This window comes from Camelus dromedarius, chromosome 4, assembly GCF_036321535.1.
Source record: "Camelus dromedarius isolate mCamDro1 chromosome 4, mCamDro1.pat, whole genome shotgun sequence".
Classification (NCBI taxonomy): domain Eukaryota; kingdom Metazoa; phylum Chordata; class Mammalia; order Artiodactyla; family Camelidae; genus Camelus; species Camelus dromedarius.
In genome coordinates, this window is record NC_087439.1 from 41,494,461 (window position 1) to 41,517,151 (window position 22,691).

Consider the following 22,691-nt stretch of genomic DNA (forward strand, 5'->3'; position numbering starts at 1 on the left):
CTGTCATTGGCATGTCCAAGTCCCTCCCTTTTTATGCACAATTAGCTAGCCAACTTCCACTGGTCTCTTGATTATCAGTACTCCACTGGGATACTTAGTCTGTGGTATCTGCTGTGGTTTTTAGAACCATATGAAATGTTATCACTTCTCACATTATATTAATTTTTTTTAAATTGAAGTATAATCCATTTACAACGTTGTGTTGTTTCCATTGTACAGTATAGTGATTCAGTTATACATATATATGTATTTCCATATTTTTTCTTTATAGGCTGTTACAAAGTATTGAATATAGTTCCCTGTGCTTTACAGTAGGACCTTGTTTACCTTACTAATGTTTTAAGAATTAGTGTTCTTATGAAGATTTATACTAGACAGATGAGATTCACTGGATAAATGAATAAATAAAACAAATGATTTCATTATTTATGGGGTTTCCAATACATCAATATTATAAATTGACAGCACAATGGACAATCTTTGCACATGAATTTTTTTCTATTTCTGATTGTTTCCTTCAGATATATTTTAATTAATAGAATTTTGGGGAATGAAAAGGTATGACCAATTTAAGGCTAGTGACACATACTACCAAATTGCTCTCCAGAGGGATCATACCACTATATACCTGTGATAGCAATGGCCATCTTACTGGATTCACATTAATATTGACTACTATCATATTTTAAAATCTTTTAGTAGAAGGAAAAGTGTATCCTCCTTAGTTATTAATGTGGTAGAATTTACAGTATTTTTATTAGTATCATTAGCAAGTTATATGTTTCTTATAATGTGAATTATTTGTTGATTTTTTTACCCGTTTTTCTATCAGGTGATATTATATTTTGGGAAATTCATAAGAACTCTTTAATTTACCAAGTATATTAACATTTTGTATTTTATTGGCAAATATATTCTCCAGCCTGTTTTTCTTCTTATTGTTTGTTTTTGATGCCTAAGTGATTTTGATTTTTAGGCAATTAAGTCATCAAATTTGTTTTCTTTTTTCCATATTTAAGTTTATATAATACTTCTCAATTCAGAGATAATAAAATTTTTCACATAGATATTCTACATATAAAACAGCCACCTATATATTCTAGATTAAAAAGAAAACCTATGTATTCTTATATTATATTAATGGACTTGTCTTTAAGTCTTTAATCTTTAAACATCTATAATTTTTTATATATATTATGAGGTAAGGATCTAAAATTTTTTTGTAGAACTATGCCCCATATTGACCTGTATAATATATTATGGTATTCCTTGAATATAAATAGGCTTTAAATATTCTTGAAAACTATCATAAAATTTTTTGTGGAATATATATCTGTGTGTCTTTTAATGTGTTTGTGTCTGTGTATTTTTGTATGTGAATATGTAAATATGTATGCTTATGCATATGTATGTTTCCTGAGATCATCTTTGTAACTTATTAAAGTTATATATATACAAGGTATTCCTTAAAAGTAAATAACTAGGTATACTTAGAAAATATGTATCTCTAAAGAAGCAAGTTTATCTTGAAAGAAGTAATCAAGCCAAATATCAAAACAAAACAGTTATTTATACTATCATAGAAAGAACAAACACATAAGCCCACTTTCACAAGAGATTAAGTCAAAATTGGTAGGGCAAAAAAGTCTGAATATATTTTGAGTACAGGCAAAACGTATTTGTAAAACAAAATGTTATTTCATGGCAGCATTTAAAAGCAACAAGGCTTTCCTTTCTCTCACTTTTTGTGCCAAGCAAACAGCTTTAATTTGGCAGCTCTTTTTTGAATTATCCCAAGCAATTTAAATTATTTACAAGAAATATTGATAGAAAATGGTACAATAGTTATTCCCTACAAAAAAATCTCTTTTTAAAACAGATTTTCTAAACATTTGTTTAATTCAAAATGGTTTAACATGTGTTTAATATTCAGTTATTATTAAAATATTTTCATTTAGCCATGCACATATTTATTATTTTATTCAATTTCATTTTGGTTTTTTAAAATGTGAGCTTTATTCCCTAGACACAATGGCTGGAGTGTTTCAAGGGTTTGTTTGTTTGTTTTTTTAATGATTCTTTCTATTCCTTGCTCTTTTATATAGGTCACTTTTATTTTTTGGAAGGGCAAAATGATGCTCTGCTTTGTGGCAACAGCTCAGATGCTGGGTAAGTGATGTTTGGTGTTGAGTCTCAGTCTGCACTGCTGCATCAGCCTCAGTAACCTGCCATCTCCCACCCACCCAGCCCCCGCTTGCTCCTCATTCAGAGCCCTGCATAAATTCCACTTCACGCTGACTCTCAAAATAGCTGGGATAAGTGTGGATTCTCACCTCCTTCACACACTCATACCCAGCAATTATTTTTCCATACTAGGTCACAGCTAATCTTCCAAATTAGTTCAATGGAAAATAGAGAGAAATACATAAGAAGCTTAAGTTAATCGAATTCATAAGCATGTTCTTTTATAAGTGTGATATTCTATATAAGCTAATGTAGTCCCCATGGCATAAAGTGTAAGCTATCTGAAGATAATGTCAACATCCAAGGTGTAGTAAGTACACATCTAGCATATTTTAGCAAAGTGGTTAAGAACATAGACTAGAGAGTTTACATGGATTCAAACTGGGACTCTACCATATAATGTCGTCTCTCCTTGCCTCGGTTTCCACACGAGATAAATGAGTATAATGATAGGATGGCTATGAGAATTAAATGGATTAATGAAATGTATAGCTATTATAGCACTAAATAAATGCTTTTAATTATTATGATTGGCGTCATGTGAATGCTTATTATTAAAAAGCATTGTACCTGGAGCTAAAGCTAGGAGGAAAATTCAGAGAAATAGTTACCTTTTTCCATTCGACGAGACTTTAGAATCATAAACAAGAGTAATGTTCTTTCTGTGGAAGATGATATTGTGGACATTAGTAACTAATACCCGCAGCAAAATTCCCAGTAGTAACAGGCTTTGCATTTGGCTCATATGGTTAAAAATTGGGCTGCCATTATCTTCAGATCTTAGTGATAAGTAAAACAGACTGATTTTAACCCCTTGTCTGTATTATACTAAATGCTTTACGTGTGGTATCTTATTCAATGCTTGTAAGTTTGGGAGGCAGATTCTGTTATTAGCCCTTTCTTACATACGAGGTGTTCCAAGACTAGCAAGGTTGGGAAACTTGCCCGAGATTATGAAGTCCAGAAGTGTCAGGCACAATACTGAGGCAAGGTCAGCTCGATCATTAAGGTTACACTATGAAATCTTTATTCTGCAGACTAATTCATTCCTCTCAGTGTGCCACCACCCATTCTTTCTTCACCCCTCTTCCCTCCCACCACATTAAGCACACTTCTGCCTCTAGACATCTTCAGTGAAAATCTATAATTTTTCCCTGTAGACTTATTTTTCTGTTCATGTCCACAAATCCCAGAAGATGGTAATCATAATATGATTGCTTTTATATGAGATGTGATAAATATAATAACAACAGTCAGGACTCACAGAGGAATCCATAAATAGATTTAGAAGATTGTGTTGTTATGTAAATCAGTCTGCTTGGTACTGGATTGAACACTGGGTAAAGTGAGAGAAATCTGCTTTCCCTGATGTCATATAAAATAGACATTGATGTCTATAAAAACAGGAAAGCCAGCTATCAAACTTGCAGTTACTGACTTCCTCTCTTTCCTTTAACTTAATCATAGCCAGTGTCCAGAAGGATACATCTGTGTGAAGGCTGGTCGAAACCCCAACTATGGCTACACAAGCTTCGACACCTTTAGCTGGGCTTTCTTGTCCCTATTTCGTCTCATGACTCAAGACTTCTGGGAAAACCTTTATCAACTGGTGAGAACAGATAAAATGATTCTTCTGGAAAGCATGAAATACTGAGATAGAATTGCTATAAAATACTTTATTACTTAGAGTGTGAGCATGTAACATCCTATATAAAATTTAATAAAATATCTCTTCCACTTTTGCAGACACTACGTGCTGCTGGGAAAACATACATGATATTTTTTGTGCTGGTCATTTTCTTGGGCTCATTCTACCTTATAAATTTAATCCTGGCTGTGGTGGCCATGGCCTATGAGGAACAGAATCAAGCAACGCTGGAAGAGGCTGAACAGAAGGAAGCTGAATTTCAGCAGATGCTGGAACAATTAAAAAAGCAACAAGAAGAAGCTCAGGTATAGTAAGCAAGCATTGAGCCCTTTTGTGTTTGTTTATCTCAATTCTCTGACCACGCCATCAAGATCAGAGGCATTTAGCGTACAAAATCAGCAGTGGTAATTGACAATTGAAACATGTCATGTGTGTTTGGTAAGTGTTAGGAACCTATTTGGTTATTAGGAGATTATTATTTTATTTTGATGATTACTTGCTGTCAATAATAATGGCATCCAAACATGGAGAATTATAATTGCTTTATTGACATTTTTTCTTCCTTGTGACCCCTGATTCACTCAAGCTTACAAAGTAGTTAGGCCTACATGCCTTCAATCAAAGTATTTTAATCTCTTGGGTTGCTGCTTCATTAGTGCTACTAGAGGTGGGAAAAGTCAGAAAACCAGAGTCAAAATGAGATTATTTCAGAGAGTCTGGAAAGATAAAGACCTATTTAGTATTTATTTTCTATTTGAAGAGTGTTTAAATGCAAGTTTGTGGTTTGCATAAAGAAAACACTGGTACATAAACATGTGAAATCATTACATTCTTTGCCTACTACCCTGTAAATTCTATAATACAGCCTACACTCAGCTTTTCTTGGGTATAGAGTACAGTTCCTTTTTAACACTGAGTATCCTAAATATGTAATAAAGATCAGATAAATAAAATATACTGGGGTAGCAGCAATAATATTGAAAACGTTATCTTTCCAACAACAGTGCTATTGTAATTTACAAATTCACTTAGATGACATGATCTAGGATTTTCTTATTTACAATCTATAATATGTTTTTATTGTGCATTTCTTAGTGAAATAACCATTTTAAGTCAAAGAGAAGAAAAGTTTATTAAAACAAAATTCTTGACTGAATTAAATTTTATCATTTAGAGTGGCACTAAAAGTCACTGTCAAGTGGAAGTGTGATGGGTCAAGTTGAAATAGGAAACCTTTATTTCTTAAATTCTTTCTTTCTCATGATACTTTAAATCACAGGAAAAATCATTATGATATTTGAGTGTCTTGTTCATATTATTAGATAATTAGAAAGCATAGTGTGAGGCCACAGCTTGAAGATTTTCATCAAAGTCACATATCATCTTCCACTTTTCTGTTAATTTTAATTCTTTAATTGGCCTAATGACAATGCATTATTTTCCAAAATACATACTCGAATGGAGAATAATTTTTCAAGATCATATATTCACGATACCAAAGATAAATTAAGCAGAAACATGGATAGTGTTTGTCAAAGTTTATAGACAGCTACCATTTCCCTTGGACCCTTCTAGGCAGCAGCTGCAGCAGCATCTGCTGAATCAAGAGACTTCAGTGGTGCTGGTGGGATTGGGGTTTTCTCAGAGAGTTCTTCAGTAGCATCAAAGTTGAGCTCGAAGAGTGAAAAAGAGCTGAAAAACAGAAGGAAGAAAAAGAAACAGAAAGAACAGTCTGGAGAAGAAGAGAAGGAAGATGGGGTCCACAAATCTGAATCTGAAGACAGCATAAGAAGAAAAGGTTTCCGGTTTTCCTTAGAAGGAAGCAGGCTGACATATGAAAAGAGGTTTTCCTCTCCACACCAGGTAAAAATATTAGATTATATAAATTGTGTTTTCATAACAAATACTGTTTTTAAGATATGCCAGAATTTGGTTAAGGATAAAACTGCCTTCCTCCTGGATGGCATAGTGCTTTTGGATGGTAATGATCATTGAGTGTTTTGGTTATCACCTCAAGGAATTTGTGAGTTTTACAACTTTTTGGAATTCCAGGAAAACATTTTTTGAGCATAGATCCCACTGGGCTTGGGAAGGCTTGTGATTTTGCAGTTTCATTAAAGACTCGTAATCATCTTAGGGCAATTTTCCACATGGAATAATTAGCAGATGGTTCCTCTCCCTTCTTAGCTATGATGCGTGGACCCAGTGAACTGTGGGTTTTCTGAGTGGCAGTTTCTTAGAAGTAAAGAGTGATTCTGCCAGTCCATCTGTACAGTTGTTCCCATCAATGTGCAAACTTCATATGAGGCAAATATTCTTTATGTCCTTGTTTCAAGGGAAACCGAAGCAAAATTTTTCTATAAGTGTAACCAAAATTCTTAGAGATACACTAAGGAAGACTTATGACACTAAATAAACAGCTGTGTTTAATTGCACTTGATTATCTGTGTCTCATGTTTAATGAGACTTGCTTGGAAAGAATACCTTGATTTATATAGTGCAGAAAATGTTCACTGGATGCTTCTGGCTTATGTACCAACACAGGCTGCTGAAACTTCAAAATTTAGGATCCATAATTTTCTTTGAAATTACCAAGAGAATTACCAGAAATACAGTGTCTCAGTAGTGAAACTTTAATGTCCATACAGTTAACAGTAACAACTTGAACAGCACTTATAGCAGTGATAATGGCTGACACCTTTGTGGTGCATTGCTACTTGAAGTATAAACTCATTACACCCCTCACTACAGCCCTATAATCTCCATCCCCAATCTGCAGATGTGAAGGGAAGGGGAAGGCTGGTATTTGTTGAGTGACTGTTTGTGCTTGGCTTTCTTTTTATTCTATCATAATTAATGTTAACAGCCTTGAATAACAGTGTTTTAACTATTTTTTAGGCTCAGTGAAGTTAAATAATTGCCAAATGTCATATAGTTATTAAAGGTTGAGGTGGCATTCAAACTTAGCCTGACACTGAAACTGTTAAACTTTCCACTGTATCAGGTTGACTGGAAAGAATATCCTTAAAAAACTGATGAGGAAATTTACAATTTGATTTCATTTAAAAAGATACATATATTTAGGATTATACATGCTCTTTGTACATTTTATAGTTTACAGTCTCATATAACCTGTGTTTAATACATATAAAATTTTTATAGGTCAGCCTGATTCACTCCAAGTTCAGATAACATTATAAGGTAGGATATATTAAAGGATTAGTGGGGTTGAAGTCAAATTTGAAATCAAATTTGTTTTTAAATAGATATCAACATTTATTCACCTTATTCATATTGTTGCCACATCATTATGATTCTATTAGTGGAGATATTAATCTTAATAAATATGAATTTTTAAAAAATAAAATCTCCTTTTTATGGCATTGGTCATTTTGAAGGAAGGGAAAAGGGGAAGGAGGGAGGGAGGAAAGAAGGAAAGTAGGTAACATGAGGAAAAACTACCTAAATTTAAAACTGCCAATCAACTGATACCACAGAGTTATTCCAGTTTGCTTTATTTCAAATCCAGTAGAACTAATTATAGGCAAAATAGTAAAGCCTGAAAATGTTAGGTTCAATCCCACCTTTTTTTGTAAATGTTGTTCAAAGACATAACATTTCCTCCTACTGTCATCTTAAAACCTCTACTTCTAGTGGGCATTATAGGTGATCACTGATATACACAACGTGTAATATCTGGCTCAAATTGATATTTGTTTCTGAAGCAGGATTTGTATAAAAATAGAACTAAAGAGTTTTTTTTTTTTTTGATCTGATAAAGAAGTAGTCAAACAAGTAACTAAGAAGATGGAGAAGGCAATGGAGAGAGAGGGGAAAAAAGGGAGGGAGGAAAGGAGGAATCCTGAAATCATACTAATCTCACTTTGTAGGACCCTGTAAGTAATACTGAAAATAGCGAGCCAAGTTCTTAACCTGGGTACAGTGATGAAGGGTCCATAGCTTTTGTTAGATTTTTAAAGGGCCCAAGGCCCAAAAGTATTAAAAACTACTGTTTTGTAGTGACATGACAGAAAGGTGATTGTGTTGGTAACCATTTCTACTTTCATATTGAAAAAAATATAATGTATGCTATTACCACAAGATTATAATTTTCTCAGTAGAGGAGGTGGATTTGATGAAATATTTTTTAAACCTCAGCATGACTTGTTAGTGTAGGTGAGGGGAAGGAAGGAAGCCAAGAGTATAATCTCTAATCATATCTCAAGACAATCTGGATATTTTATTTTGAAACCTTTATAAAATATTGTTGACCTTCTTAAGTTATTATTTCCTTCTGTATTTGTGATAAACTAGGAGTTTTTAGAGGTTGATTTGGTATGGCAGATTTTTCTTATCGTCCATTCTCTATTTGTGGCATGGCATTTGAGTGCCACATGTAAACTATGCTCTTTCATAGTTTGCATAGTGGCATAATTCACCTTTGAACTTTGAGAAACATTGTGTGCAATTTTATAACTTATTTGTCTCCAGCCTTTCTATTGGCTCTAATTAAGGGGCGTACTTGTAGTTAAAATATAAAATCTTACTAAGAGTGGTACATATACATAATTTCTACTTTATTTCTTATTATCAAGCATTTGTCTGCCTCTCTTTCTGAGGTAATGATAACCAGTAGGTCACAAATTCCTTAACTATTATGTCCTTATAACTAATTTGAAGTCCCTTATGAAAAGACAGAAAGGAGACATGAAAGAAACTGGGCTATGTAGGAGAGGTTTAAAAAAATACTTATAAAAACCATGGGTACAAGAAAAAAAGAAATGAGTTCTGTTGGGGGAGCAGATCAGTATTCTTAGATGTGTTTCCCTCTGTAAATAATGAATAAGATCATATAACATAGGATAGTGTTTAAAGCTTATAGATGTTTATAGATGTCATTGAGAAAATCATTTTTTTAACCAGAAAAGGAAGTTAAAAGCATACTTATTATTCAGGGAATGTAAAAATATATAGGTTTGAAATAATAATTTTAGTTAGCTTCAAATCCTTTAGAGAGAAAAAGATGAAACTAGTAATGTTTAAATGATGAAGTTTGTATTCTACTAATAATCATAGAAATCCAACTTAAGCTAGCTTAAGCAAAAGAGGATTAGATTATGTTAATAATGTGGATGACTAGCTTTAGGCATGGCTGGATCCAAGTGCTCAAAAACATGCTATCGTGGCCAAGTATTTCTCCGTATCACCACGTTCCTCCAATAGGGTGATAAGATGCCCACAATAGCTTTAAACTTATATTCAGTATTTTTAGCAACCCCAATAGAAAATGCACCTCTTTCTCAACAATTATAAAAGAAACAGATGACTGTTGACAGTCATCTTTAACCCCTACCCATCTTTAAACCATTCTTGATGGCCAGAGGTACAGAATACACTCACCGGCTAGGCCTGGGTCATGGTCTTGGAGCATTTCTTGGAGATAAACAGGGTACTGTCAACAGAAAAAGAACAAATGGATATTGGACAAGCAGAAACAAGTGCTCATTAGAGTGAGGCTGGAAAAGTAGACTAGTAATAAACAGGCATTCATTGTGCTACTATGCTTAATAATCAAAGTAAACTGAATAATGGCAATGACATTGTAGCCATCTAGAAAACTGTTAAATGACTGTGACCAGATACTTAGTGAAAACCAGGTTTTTGTAAATATGGTGCTATTCAGATTTCTTGAGATGGACAGAAGAGTGAAAATCAGGGAATGGATCATACAGTTCTTTCAGATTGATTTGTTTACATTATTCATAAGGACCATTATAAAATATACAAAGGAAAGGGGAGAAACTGCTCCTTATACTATAATTAAACAGACCTACTAGCAAGGTTAATTTTATTTTTCCTCTGCATCAGGGTGTGGTCACTAGTGAGCTCTGACTGGTATGTTTTTGTCTTTGAAGGATCAAATTGTAGTTGTATACTTAATTGCTTTTCATTGGATTGCTAGATGAGATTAGCTTCTAGAGAAGGGTCTGGCAAAAATTTCAGTTCTAGGTTCCAGAAATGAGACAAAACAGTCTTGAGAAGTACTTCTGACTATCTTAAGTCACAGGTAAAGTGGGAGAAAATGGCAGAAAATGAGAGCTCAGAAGATGAAAATGAAGGAAGGGAGAAAAAGGGAAAGCAAAACAAAAGAGCTGGACCTAGTAGAAAGTGCCAGAACCCCACCAGCAGCTACCACGGGGGCCTTGAGTCTACCTGTCCAATGACTTGTCTTAGGTTAAGTCAACAACTATGAAACATTGGGTCAAGACTTATTTTTGAGGGCACCAACTCTTAAATGTGTTCATCTGCTTTTTGTTTCCTTTCTTGTTATTCATAGTCTTTATTGAGCATCCGTGGCTCCCTTTTCTCTCCAAGACGCAACAGTAGGGCGAGCCTTTTCAGCTTCAGAGGTCGAGCCAAGGATATCGGCTCTGAGAATGACTTTGCCGATGATGAGCACAGTACCTTTGAAGACAATGACAGCAGAAGAGACTCTCTGTTTGTGCCACACAGACATGGGGAGCGGCGCCACAGCAACGTCAGCCAGGCCAGCCGTGCCTCCAGGGTGCTCCCCATTCTGCCCATGAACGGGAAGATGCACAGCGCTGTGGACTGCAATGGAGTGGTCTCCCTGGTCGGGGGCCCTTCTGCCCTCACATCTCCTGCTGGGCAGCTCCTGCCAGAGGTGAGGCCAGTGGAACCTGCAACTGGTGGGAAGGGAGCTGTGGCTGGTGCAGGTGGAAATGGTTTTCCATTTCCACATGTGTAAGTTTTGCTGAGTCTATTGTTCAGATGTGGTGGGAGGCGGGGGATCGGTTTAATCAAATTATGAACTTATATTGTCAAATTGTTTCATTCAGACTTTTCTACAAGTTAATTAAAAATATAGGTTGGGTATCATAGAATAATTAGAAGTATCCCTTCATCATTGCTACTGCAGTATGAAACTTGCCAAAAAGTATAGCAACAATTTATCATGTATTATGTTTAATAAATATAAGCAGAATAAATGCAAGAAGAAATATAAATACTCATCTTAAGGATCTTGTTATCTCTGCTCCTTTAAAAGGGGAACTTGATACTGCCACTTGAAGTAGATAGTATTACTAAGTACATCTAAATCCTACAATGCAACATCCTTCTTCTTGACAGGTCAGAGTGCTGTAACATTTTTAGCACCCACTCAGATGACCATTGTACATTTGTATGGTAAAGAAGCCACTCAACTACCTGCTAAAGTCATGTGTTGTAATTCTTAAAGCAGATTTTAGTTTTTATATTACTGTCATTAATTCTTTTTATAAACATAGTGGCCCTAAACCATGCATATGGAAAAGGGTTTCAACTAAATGCCAGACACTTACAGGGACATTTCCTTTGTAAAGCATAAGGTGATTTTTAACTTTGGTATTAAATAAGATTTCATTTGCCTATATAAAAATATTCAAGCAATGTCATTTGGTTGTACTTTATAGTTTGAATCCTATTAAAATCTTCTTTGAATGACTTTTTTTTTACACGATTCCACTGATTATGGTTGGACAAGCTCTTTAAGCCGCCTTAAAATCATATGGAGTCGGCTTTCAGTCACCTAATAGAGGAGCGTCTTACCTTGGATTATAGAAATAGCCATTGTCTTCTTCACTTTTTTGCATGGCCTCTCCCCATGACTTTCTCCCAGAATGTCCAAGTATCTTGGAGGCAGATCAAATCATGAAAAAATTAGAACTTTGTTATGAAGGAACCTGGAAAAATGCAGAGGGAATATCAACTCCTCTTAAAAAATAACCATAGTTAACTATGTACCACAAACTATCCAGAACACTTTACATGCATTTTAATTCATTTAATCCTCACAACAACCCTTTATTGTAGTTACTAATATTATCCCCATTTTACAGAGGAGGAAATTGAGGCCTGTGCATGGTGGAGCTAGGATTTGACCCTGGGTATACTGGTTACTGAACCTGCATTCTATCCATATTGTAATATTACCTCCTATTAATTTCTTTAAATTTTTCTTAAAATGGAAAAGAAGAGATGGCTAAGAAACAAGTACTTTCAGTTTAATTCAGTGTTTCTGAAAATGTATTTCACCCTCAGACTACTTATATCAGAATTCCCTGGGATCTTCTTAAAATGAAGATTCCTCATTTCCTACTCCCTCCACCTCTGACAACCACCATTTTACTCTCTGCTTCTGAGTTTGATGGCCAAAGGGTCCAAAGTTTCAGTTATGTAAGATAAATATGTTCTTGAGATCTACTGTATGGCAGAGTGCCTAGAGCTAATGGTACCAAATTGTAAACTTAAAATTTGCTAAGAAGGTAGATGCTATGTTGTGTTCTTACCCCAAATAACAACAACAACAATGAAAAGGGTAGAAGGAAACTTTAGAATATGATAGAAGTGTTTATGGTCTGATGGTTAGGATGGTTCATGAGTGTATACTTAACCCCAAACTCATCAAGTTGTGTGTGTATACACACACACACACACACACACACACACACAGACGACATTTTACATGTCAATAATTTCTCAATAAAGTGATTTAAGAAAAATAAATGGAGATTTCGGGGCCATTCAGTCTTACTCAGACCAAAAGGCCAAGGAGAACAAAGTCAGGTAATCTTCCTTGACAAGCATCCCACAAGGTTCTTACATATAGCAAAGTATGAGTATCACTGATCTGGATTAACATTAAGTGAGTCAAAAGAAACAAATCCACAACTTCTTTGCATAAATACAAAAAGAATGTCAGTCTACCAGAAAATATTTAGCAGTTATCAATTATTACCACAAAACTCCTATCCTATCAGAGAGAGTGGGGTAGATCTCTGAAGGCAAATTCAGGCTAGTTTGAAACAAACCTAGTGTGATCTCTATTTCCTGCTCCCTCATGTCCATCGTCAATATTGCAGTTAGGTGCTGTGAAGCAGAGTACTGCACTGTAGTGCAGCATGAGCTGAAGGTGCAGACCAAAGAAGGGGCTTTGAGAAACTGCAGAAGGGAATGAGAAGAGAACATAAACAGCTGCAAGCAAATGCCACCTTCCAAAGCACACACTATCCTGTACTCTACGCATAAATTCAACTGAAGCAACTTGACTTAAGAAAGAATTTCCTTGGTAATATCATTAGAGGTTTTGGAATTTATTGCTAACAATGAGATCTAGGATTACACATATAATTTTGCATAGAACAGAAGGGATTAGATGATCTCTTTAAGCAACTCCATTATTTCCTTTAAAATTTACCTTTCTCTGATGAGGCAAAATATTTTAAATTCTGAGACACTACTTTTTGGTTTAAAGAGCTTTAGTTTGAGAGAGGGGTTATTTCTTTTCTCATTAACTTAACTTCTCTTTCACAGTAAAATTAAATTTTGAATGATGTTTATGAATGTCATCCCTATTAATGACAATCATATCAATTGAGTGGAAACTCTGCTTTTGAATACATATGCATTAGAGGTACACAGGTTAATAAAAAATAATTTTAACCACTCATAACACAATTAAGTAGATGAACAAGACTCATATTGCTATTTTAGAAATAAAGAAAATCCTCAGAGAACTGAAAGTGACTTCTTATTTATTATTAAGCATTTGAAATGCTTGAGTTTTGCCCTTTTTTTCCCCCTGTGATAATTAACTTCATTGTTTGATCTCCTGAAGTAGGAATAAATTTCTACCTATGATGAAATTCTGGTGACTCTATTTTGTAGTAGAAAGTCATTACATCATTGCTAAAAATCAGCCCTCCCCACAACTTGATGTTTTGCCTCAAATCAGAGTTTCAGTGACAAGGATGGATTGTTTTGTGGATGAAGTTGTTTTCTAAGTGTAAGACAAAATTGTAGATTACTTCTAAAATTTAGTTTTATTATTAAGGAAGTTGGGAAATGTTACCTGTCTATAATGAATAAAAGCATTTTACAAGTGGAATTCATATTTTAGGACAACTATTACTGATGCTTATTAGGGAAAGCTTAACAATTCTTTTTGTACATTAAACCACATGAATACATATATAAAGATCTAATAACTCACCCTGTGAGTAAATCAAGAAGTGATGTGTTTCAGTATGTACTCCTAGAGAGGACTGGCTGACATGCGAAAAGGTTATCTATCCAATAATAGGTATGATCCCTCTAACCCAGAGCTCCAAGATGCAGGAATTAGGAAAGTCCATCTTAATCACAAACCCAGGCATCCCTGAAAGCTGAGAATCTAATGGGCTTTCAAACACTTCCCAAGAATGATGATTCCAGCAATGTCTTAATGAGCTGTTCACGTCTGAGAAAGCATGGTAAACATTTAGTTAAACATTTAGTTAAGAAGTTCCTATTACAGGAACAACTTTGGATTTTGCTGCCCTTAAAAATAATAGTTATTTCATATGAAATTTTATTTTTAGGGCACGACTACTGAAACAGAAATAAGAAAGAGACGGTCCAGTTCTTATCATGTTTCCATGGATCTGCTGGAAGATCCTACAGCAAGGCAAAGAGCAATGAGCATGGCTAGTATATTGACCAACACCATGGAAGGTATGTCAAAAATCTTATAGCACAATTATTTGGTGGTGCTTTGGTAATGATGGCAAAAAAATTCCATACATTCCAAGATAATTCTTCCTGACTTGATACCACGTCATCATTATGTCTTTTACTAAATAAAAGTAAAATCCGTGTGCAACGCATGGATTCTGTGGTCTCATAGATTTTTTCATTTATCCTCCAGGAAGCTACTGCAAATTCAAAGTATACTTGGAATACCACTTTTGTAGATTAAGTTCTAAACTGTTGAACCTTGTTATGTGCATGACATTAAAAGGAGTGTAATGATAAATGCTTATTTTTATAGTGACGCTTACCCATTTGAATTGTATTACCTGCTTAATACAATACTGCTTGTATTAACTGTAATTAATACAATTAATTATATTATAACATGAGCTATAAAAGCTATAAAATCATTCAATTTAACCAGAAATATAAATTTTAAAATGTGAATTAGGATTTGATATTAACCTCTTTGAAGCAAAGTTTTCAAAATTTTGTAGAACTACTTTCGCCTTTCTTTGACCAGAGTATTACAATATATCAGCTTTCTCTTTGGTTACAGCTTATACCTGAATAGTTAATATAATGTTTAGAGGTCTGAATCTTAACGCCAAAATAAAAACTTTGGGGACAGCTTGATCTGTGATCAGTTATTGGCTCTGTGTGTTAGTTTGTGATTCTATACTTCAGTTTCTTCATCAGTAAGGTATGGATAATAATGTTTAGGATAAGGTTGTAAAGATTAAATAAGGCCTCATACATAAAGCACTTATGCACCTGGCATGCAGAAGGCAGTCAATAAATGTTATTATTAGTTGTTTTATTGTTGGTTTGTTAATTCACATGTTTGTACCTTTTCATACTGTAAGTGAATTCAAACATCAACTATCAACTTCAACGACTTGGAAAACGCTTTCATACAAAATATATTCTATCCTCCTCCCTTGCCCTCCTTTTCCCTTCTCTCCCTTCCTCTTTTACAGCCCCTTTCTTTTCTTCCCCTCCCAAGTGTGTGAGTGTGTGTGTGTATATAGATGTGTAAGAGGAAAAAGAAAGTGGAGAATGAAAGAACCAGCAAGCATGTACATATGCTTTGTTACTGTTAGTTATGGTTCCTCTTGATATTGGAAAGATTCTTGGAATAATTCTTTTTTAGTCTGAATACAAAGATCTCATGATAATATAAGTACCAAAAGCCTAAAAGTCACATCCAGGAAAATCTCACAGCGTAGATGGCCATGTCCGTTACTACAGGACCCAATTTTCGTAATGTCCTAATGCAATATCAGAAATCTTTTCACTAATTCCTATGGAATATTAAACTCAGTACGTTCTTCCCCAACCTCGCCTGCATTAGCTTGCACTCCTTTTTCCCCCCCAGCTGCCAGTAGCTTGCTCCTCCCTGTCCCTCCAGGTAAATCTTTTGAAGATTCTCTGGTCTTCTGCTCCTTGCCATAGCAAAACCACTGAGAGGAAGCTGCCAGTGGTTCTGCTACCGATGTCAGCAGCATGTCTGCTCCCTAAAGCAAGAAGCAGAGAAGGAGACAGGGTAAGTCTAAATCAACAGTCCTACTTTGCACTTCTGATAGCATTAAGTTTGAGCTAACTTAAGAAATTACTTAAAAAACAGCCCACCACAAGATTGGACTGGTCCACTAATTAAGATATGGAGTTAAAAATGAGAGCACCCGCATCACCCTCCATGAAAATGTACCTCATGGAATTGCTTAGAATGAAAAGGATGTCCTAGAGATAAGTGTAACTCAGGAAGCAGAAGACTGAGTGTTTGGTTTTAACATCTGCAAAGCTTTTAACTTTACATTTTTTGAGGAACAATGGCTGAGTTTTCATTCTGTTTTTCCATTGGTATATAGAATGAAAAGCATACTTTTCTTTATTCAATTTTATCTAAACACTTTGAATGTGGCATTGACCAAGGCTGGCTATTAGCAATACATAACACATATGTGCAACTAGAACTGTCTTTAATATAGTCCTTTTCTGTTTGTGATAATGGTGAAAAGGTGTCTTAAGTTGACATAATCTGTTTATGTGGGGATCCTTTCTTCTAAGTCTAATCACAGTTTAGTTCACCTCTCCTTTTTTTTGAACCAGGCTTATTGATCCAGGCTGGCAACTTTTGTTTTCCTTCTTTTGAACTACAGCTAGGTCTCCATTGTCCAGGGTAACGAATAGCCTCCTACTTAATGAAACTGCAGGAGATAAGCAAAAATGAATTGTTTGCTTTTCAAGCATTTAAAATACATAAACCATGGAAATATTTCCTTGTTACGTCCTTGGGAAATATGATGGGAAGGTGAGGTGAGAAACTCCTGAGGAATTGAGGGGAGCCAGCCAAAGATCTAAATTGGGCTGTAAATGATTCTCAGTGGGGATAACCCACCCAGGAATAATGGAGACATGGCTGTAGTTCTCTCCTGAGTGCTTTGTTTTGTTTCAAAATGTGAGATTCTTTTTTTTTAGCATGAATAATTGAATGATTTTATTTTAGAACTTAACAACTCTGCTCCGCTTTCTCCTGATGTCAAGAAGAGCAACATTGGCTGAGTTTTCCCTTTTTGAACTTTTCTCTGATTTATTTTTTTCCCACAGTTTCTGTTTGCTTCTCTTTATCTACTGAACTACAAGTAGTGTTTAAAAAAAATTTATTCTCACTACATACACAAAGAGTTTTTTTTTAATTCTTTTTTGTTGTTTACTGTAAGTGATAATGTCTTTTTACCTTTAGTATAAATATGAGTTTATTTGGGAGTCTTAAGAGCATCTACAAAACACTGCATAATAATTAAATTTATATTTTTCTTCTGATTTACAACTCAACTATTCTTTGTTGTTTACAAAGTTACATAAGAGAAATGGAAATAAACTGGGTGCTTTAGGAATTTCAATATCTAAAGAAACAAATGAAGAATCTATCTGTAATGAAATTCTGTTAAAAATAATCAGAAAATTAATTTGCTTTAGGGAAGTGGTAAAGTTAGTTAGTAGTCAGTGTTTATCAGCAAAGCAAAAAACTCACTACTTATAGTTGTATTTGTCCATTGCATAAACTCCTTTAAAAAGTTCAGTTCCTAGTAAACTGTACCAGGTTTGGAGGGATATTTCAGTTGCCACAGTAGTAATCCTTAAGTGACCAACCAGAGTCAACTATGCTATGGATGAACAAAGAATCTTTCCCTCTATTTTAGTGCTAATAAGTGGTGTTCTCATATTTGACAGAGGAGGTAAAAGAATATGCAGTGATGCTATTGGCAGAAAACAACAACTTCTGCATCCTTTCCCACTCAAGAGTTGATTAAGAGATGAACATGCCAAAGGAAGATAGTAGATAATTTCCCACTTCCTAATTCCCCCAAATTCTTTGTCAGTATTTACTAAGATTCAGAGTTTTCAGTATCACTTTAAAGATCTGTGCATTTCTGTCTTCAATCTCCTATTATTTACTTGAAATTCTTGAAATCATCATAATTTTTTCTAAAATAAATGTACTTTAGTATGAAATTTTATATACTAGGTTTGATATGATAGTTATATATTTTAATACATTAAAATAAATGCATACCATGAAAATTTATGAATTCTACATATGTTCCACCTAAAATCCTCTCATATTTTACCAGCAGTATATAAGTCCCATTTTATGAAACCATGAATATCTCAGTTTCTTAAGATGGATAGTTCCTCTTCTTCTGTGCCCCCTAGTTAAATTAAGAAATGTAGAGAAAAGGAATCTTGTTGAGTTTAATATACAGGCCTGTATCTAATGGGCATAACTAGAAACTTTAAAAAGCTTTAAAAAATTAAAATTAAGACTAGTGACACTGACAAAGCTATCTCATTAAAATATCCAATAAAACATATCTAATCCAAGAAACTGAGATTCAGCAAGACTGATAAAGGTTCTTAAGACATCTCCCAAGAGGAGTTCTTTGATAATATATGTCTTGCTCTATCTGGAACATAGATAAGCTTTAAGTATACTTAACATAAGTCCTACCCATTAATTTCTGATAGCCTTGAAGATAATTATCAGTTTAAATTGTAGATAGAATCTTGGAAATTATGTTTAGCCAAGATAAATTTGAAATGCTTCCTAGCCTTTCTGTGCCCACACTTCTGACAGCTAATCCATTCTAAGTGTTTTTCTGCTCCACCATTAGATTAACCTATAATGCCTTTTAACAATTTTAGATTTTTTTAAAATTACTTTCAATTTAAACCAAAGTCTGCTAAATAAGAAGTAAGCAGTTTTCATAAGTATTCTAACTTTTTTCTTCCAGAACTTGAAGAATCCAGACAGAAATGCCCACCCTGCTGGTATAAATTTGCTAACACGTGTTTGATTTGGGACTGTTGTAAGCCATGGCTAAAAGTGAAACATCTCGTCAATCTGGTCGTGATGGACCCATTTGTTGACCTGGCCATCACCATCTGCATTGTCTTAAATACCCTCTTCATGGCCATGGAGCACTATCCCATGACAGAGCAGTTCAGCAGTGTGCTGTCAGTTGGGAACCTGGTAAGGCTCACTAAGGGTTTCTCTGCTGTTGAAAGAGTTCATGATTGCCTTAATGAACTTCACATATCACTCTTAAACTAAATATGAATTAATTGGCCATGTATACCTGGATAGTGAAAAAGTTTAGCATCACTTTTTTAATAACAAAAATATATTGCTACAATTAAGCAGTGGAAAAGATTCAAAGATTTTATGTATAATTTGATTTATAATTAAATTTAAATTGCCCATTCATTAGAAAGATTATTATGAATTAAGGAGGACACTGGTCTATGATAAAACCCTGATGTATTCCTCAGGTATTTAAAATAGATTCTTTTAGACATGTCTACATTTGCCAAACAAATTATAAAATATGCCAAGTCAGATAATTTTGAAATACCATTTGTACATACCTGAAGATGGATTTCTGGGAGAGGAAATATCATATAGAGGTTATTATTTCTGTTTGAATTGTCCTGTAAATTTAGGAATTTGTAAGTGATGAATTTTTGCATATATTTTATTTAAAATTTTGTATTAACATTCACTGGATACATGGTAGAGTGACAGAAATCAAAGTGTTTCTTTTACAAAGAAACAAAATTAATAAAGTCAAGGAACAAAAACTTATTAATATCAATAAAAGAGGCTTATTAAGTTCTCATAAACCTCCCAACTTAATAAATAAACATATAAACAGGCTATATATAGATAGTAAATAATATATTCTGAAGTATAGTACACAATATTTTTAGGCTCTGAAGTAACCACTATTTTTTAAAATTATAGTCCAGATAGGTCTTAACTGATTAAGTTAACATATACTGACCACTTACTTTGTACCAGGCACTGTACTAAATGGTTTACATAAAATCTTTCCCTTGGTTCCCATAAAATCAATCCTAAGGCAGATGCTATGAATGTCTCCATTATACAGTGGGGAAAACTGTACCCATGAGAAACTGACAGAGCTATGGAAGCTCTGAGTACTATATCAGATACTCTGAAAGATATTTCAGAGACTATTTTAAGCTGTGGTCAAAAATCATAGAACTTTAGGAAAGGACAATAACGTTACCTAGTCCAAATTTTCACCTATATAGGAATCTCTTCAACATTATTTCTCAAAAGTGAACAAGGGATGAAAGGAAGCTTTATGAAGGTGGGTATTAGGAAGCAACTCAAATGGGCTTATGCAAAAATAAAGACAGTTCATTACTTCAGGTAACTAAAGTCCATTTGGGCCCTCCTCCAGATTTTAATCTGGCTAGATTCAGGTTTTCAGTCAATGTCATTGGGAGTCAGCTTCTTGCTAACTCTCCCCCCGATATGTTTCTTTCATCTCTGGCTAGGTGTTCTGTTGATGGCAAAGTTCTACTAACTTTTATCCTACCAACACAGCTCCCTAAGAAGAGGGATTGTGTGTCCTAACTAGTAATTTTAACAAATGACCAAGAACTGAATATCATTGGCCTGGTTGGAGTTACATGACCATTTCTAAGCCAGGCAGTTAACCTGGTTCTAAGGTTAGAATGCCCTATTTGGCCAAACCAGAACCTATCTCATCATTGGACAGAGTAAGCGAGTACAGTTATGAAGAAAAAAATTAGGTCTGCCATTACTAGAAGAAGAGGGAGTAGATGCTGGAAAGACATAAGCAACAAATGGACAATTCATAGTGGGTCTTTTCTTATGTGTTAAAGAAAATAATATCTGTATTTGAAATGAATCTTGGAGTAGTAGAAGATACATAGGCAAGATTCACATTCTTCTCAAGTGCATATAAAATATTCCCCAGAATAAGCTATAGGTTAGGTCATAAAACAAGCCTCATTAAACTTATAAAGTTTGAAATCATACAAAGTACTTTTTCTCACGAAAATAGAATGAAATTAGAAATCAATAAACAGAAATAAATTTGGAAAATTTACAAATATGTGGAAACTAAAAACATACTTGTAAATAACCAGTGGGTTAAAGAAGAAATCACAAGAAAAATTACAAAATACTTTGAGATGAATGAAAATGAAAACACGCAAAATTGAAAGTTACAAAGTGTAGCTAAAACAGTGCTTAGAGAGAAATTTATACTATAAATGCCTGTAGTAAAAAAGAATATCTCAAATCCATAATGTGTACTTTCATCTTAAGAAACCAGAAAAAGAAGAGCAAACTAAAGCTTAAGCTCACTGAAGAAAAGAAATAATAAAGAATAGAGTGGAAATTAATGAAATAGGGAATAGGAAAACATTAGAAAAAAATCAACAAACTCAAAAGGATTCTTTGAAAAGAGTAACAGAAATGACAAGTTTTTAACTGGAATTACCAAGAAAAAAAGAGAGAAGACTCAAATTACTAAAATCGAGAATGAAGAAGGGACATCACTGTAGACTTTACAGAAATAAAAAAGGAGTGTAAGGAGTACTATAAACAATTTATGCCAATAAGTTAGATAACCTAGATGAAATGGAAAAATTCCTAGAAGTAATAAACCACTGAAACTGATGAAAGAAGTAGAAAATCTGAAAAAATTTACAAGTAAAAATTTAATTAGTAATCAAAAAATGTTCCCACAAAGGGAAGTGTAGGCCCAGATATTTTCACTGGTGAATTTTACTAAGTATTTAAACAATTAACACCAATTCTTCCTAAATTCTTCCAAAAAATAGAACAGAAGGGAATACTTCCCAACAGAGTTTGGAATTCAAAGCTGACCAAGATGGAGAAATTGGGCAGAGTCCTTGGACTTTCCTTTGAAGCCCCAGATGGATTATACTTAAGGAGTAAAGGCTATGTCAGAGAACCAGAAGATTCAACTAGAACAAAGAGCAAACCAAAATAGCTGTGCCCTAGTTAAGTATTAAACCAAGCTACCATAAGTTCAAGTTGGCCAACCTATAATTGAGCTGCCTGCTAGCACAAAAATCAATACTCTTTAGAGGAAAATAATTAAATCAAAATTCTCTACAGCACATTATTCTCATCACATGAAAAATTACATGAAACATGAAGAAATAGGAAAATATAACTTATAGTTGAGAGAAAAAATTGCTCAATAGAAATAGATACAGAGATGACCAAATTACTAAAATTAACATTAAAGGACTTTAAAGGAGCTATTATAAATATGTTTAACAACTTAAAGGAAAAATGGTCATAAAGAATAAACAGAAAATATGAGCAGGAAAAAATGGGAACTATAAAAAAGAATTAGAACTGAAAAGTACAAATTCTGAAGTGAAAAATTCACTGGATGAGTTTGAAAGAAAATTGCAGATATCAGAAGAAGTGTTGTTGAACTTAAAGCAAATTGATAGAAATATACAATTTGAATAGCAGAAAAAACTGAGAGGAAAAATGAACTAAATTTTATTACTCTATAGAACAACATCAAGTTGTCTAATATTTGCAAAATATTTTCATATTTCATTTTCATTTTCATCTCATAGGGAGAAAAGGGACAGAATGGAACAAAACAAATATTTGAAGAAATGATGGCCAAAAATTTCTCAGAATTGATGAAAAGTGTTAATTTAGCCACCTTAATATTAATTTATAAAATTTCAGTGAACATCACAAAGATATAAATAAAATTAACTACATTGGGCACATCTTAGTCAAGCTGTGAAAACAAGAAACTTTTGGAGGCAGGCAGAAAAAATATACATATATACAAGGGATTAACATCTCATCAGAAACAGTTCAGGA

The 22,691-nt window shown here is 34.0% G+C and overlaps 1 protein-coding gene across 4 annotated transcripts in view; it reads left to right on the forward strand.

The window, feature by feature from the left end:
* Positions 1-22,691, forward strand: part of LOC105091047 (sodium channel protein type 2 subunit alpha) — an 80,684-nt gene that overhangs the window by 15,570 nt on the left and 42,423 nt on the right. For 3 of the 4 annotated variants that reach the window (XM_064484871.1, XM_064484869.1, XM_031451571.2), the window contains 7 exons: positions 2,106-2,169; positions 3,712-3,853; positions 3,991-4,197; positions 5,468-5,755; positions 10,230-10,577; positions 14,314-14,446; positions 18,763-19,001. In XM_064484871.1, coding sequence (XP_064340941.1) covers positions 2,106-2,169; positions 3,712-3,853; positions 3,991-4,197; positions 5,468-5,755; positions 10,230-10,577; positions 14,314-14,446; positions 18,763-19,001 — 1,421 coding nt within the window. Of the gene's footprint in view, positions 1-2,105; positions 2,170-3,711; positions 3,854-3,990; positions 4,198-5,467; positions 5,756-10,229; positions 10,578-14,313; positions 14,447-15,916; positions 16,011-18,762; positions 19,002-22,691 lie in introns of those variants that run through there. The other variant, XM_064484870.1, reaches the window with a different exon arrangement.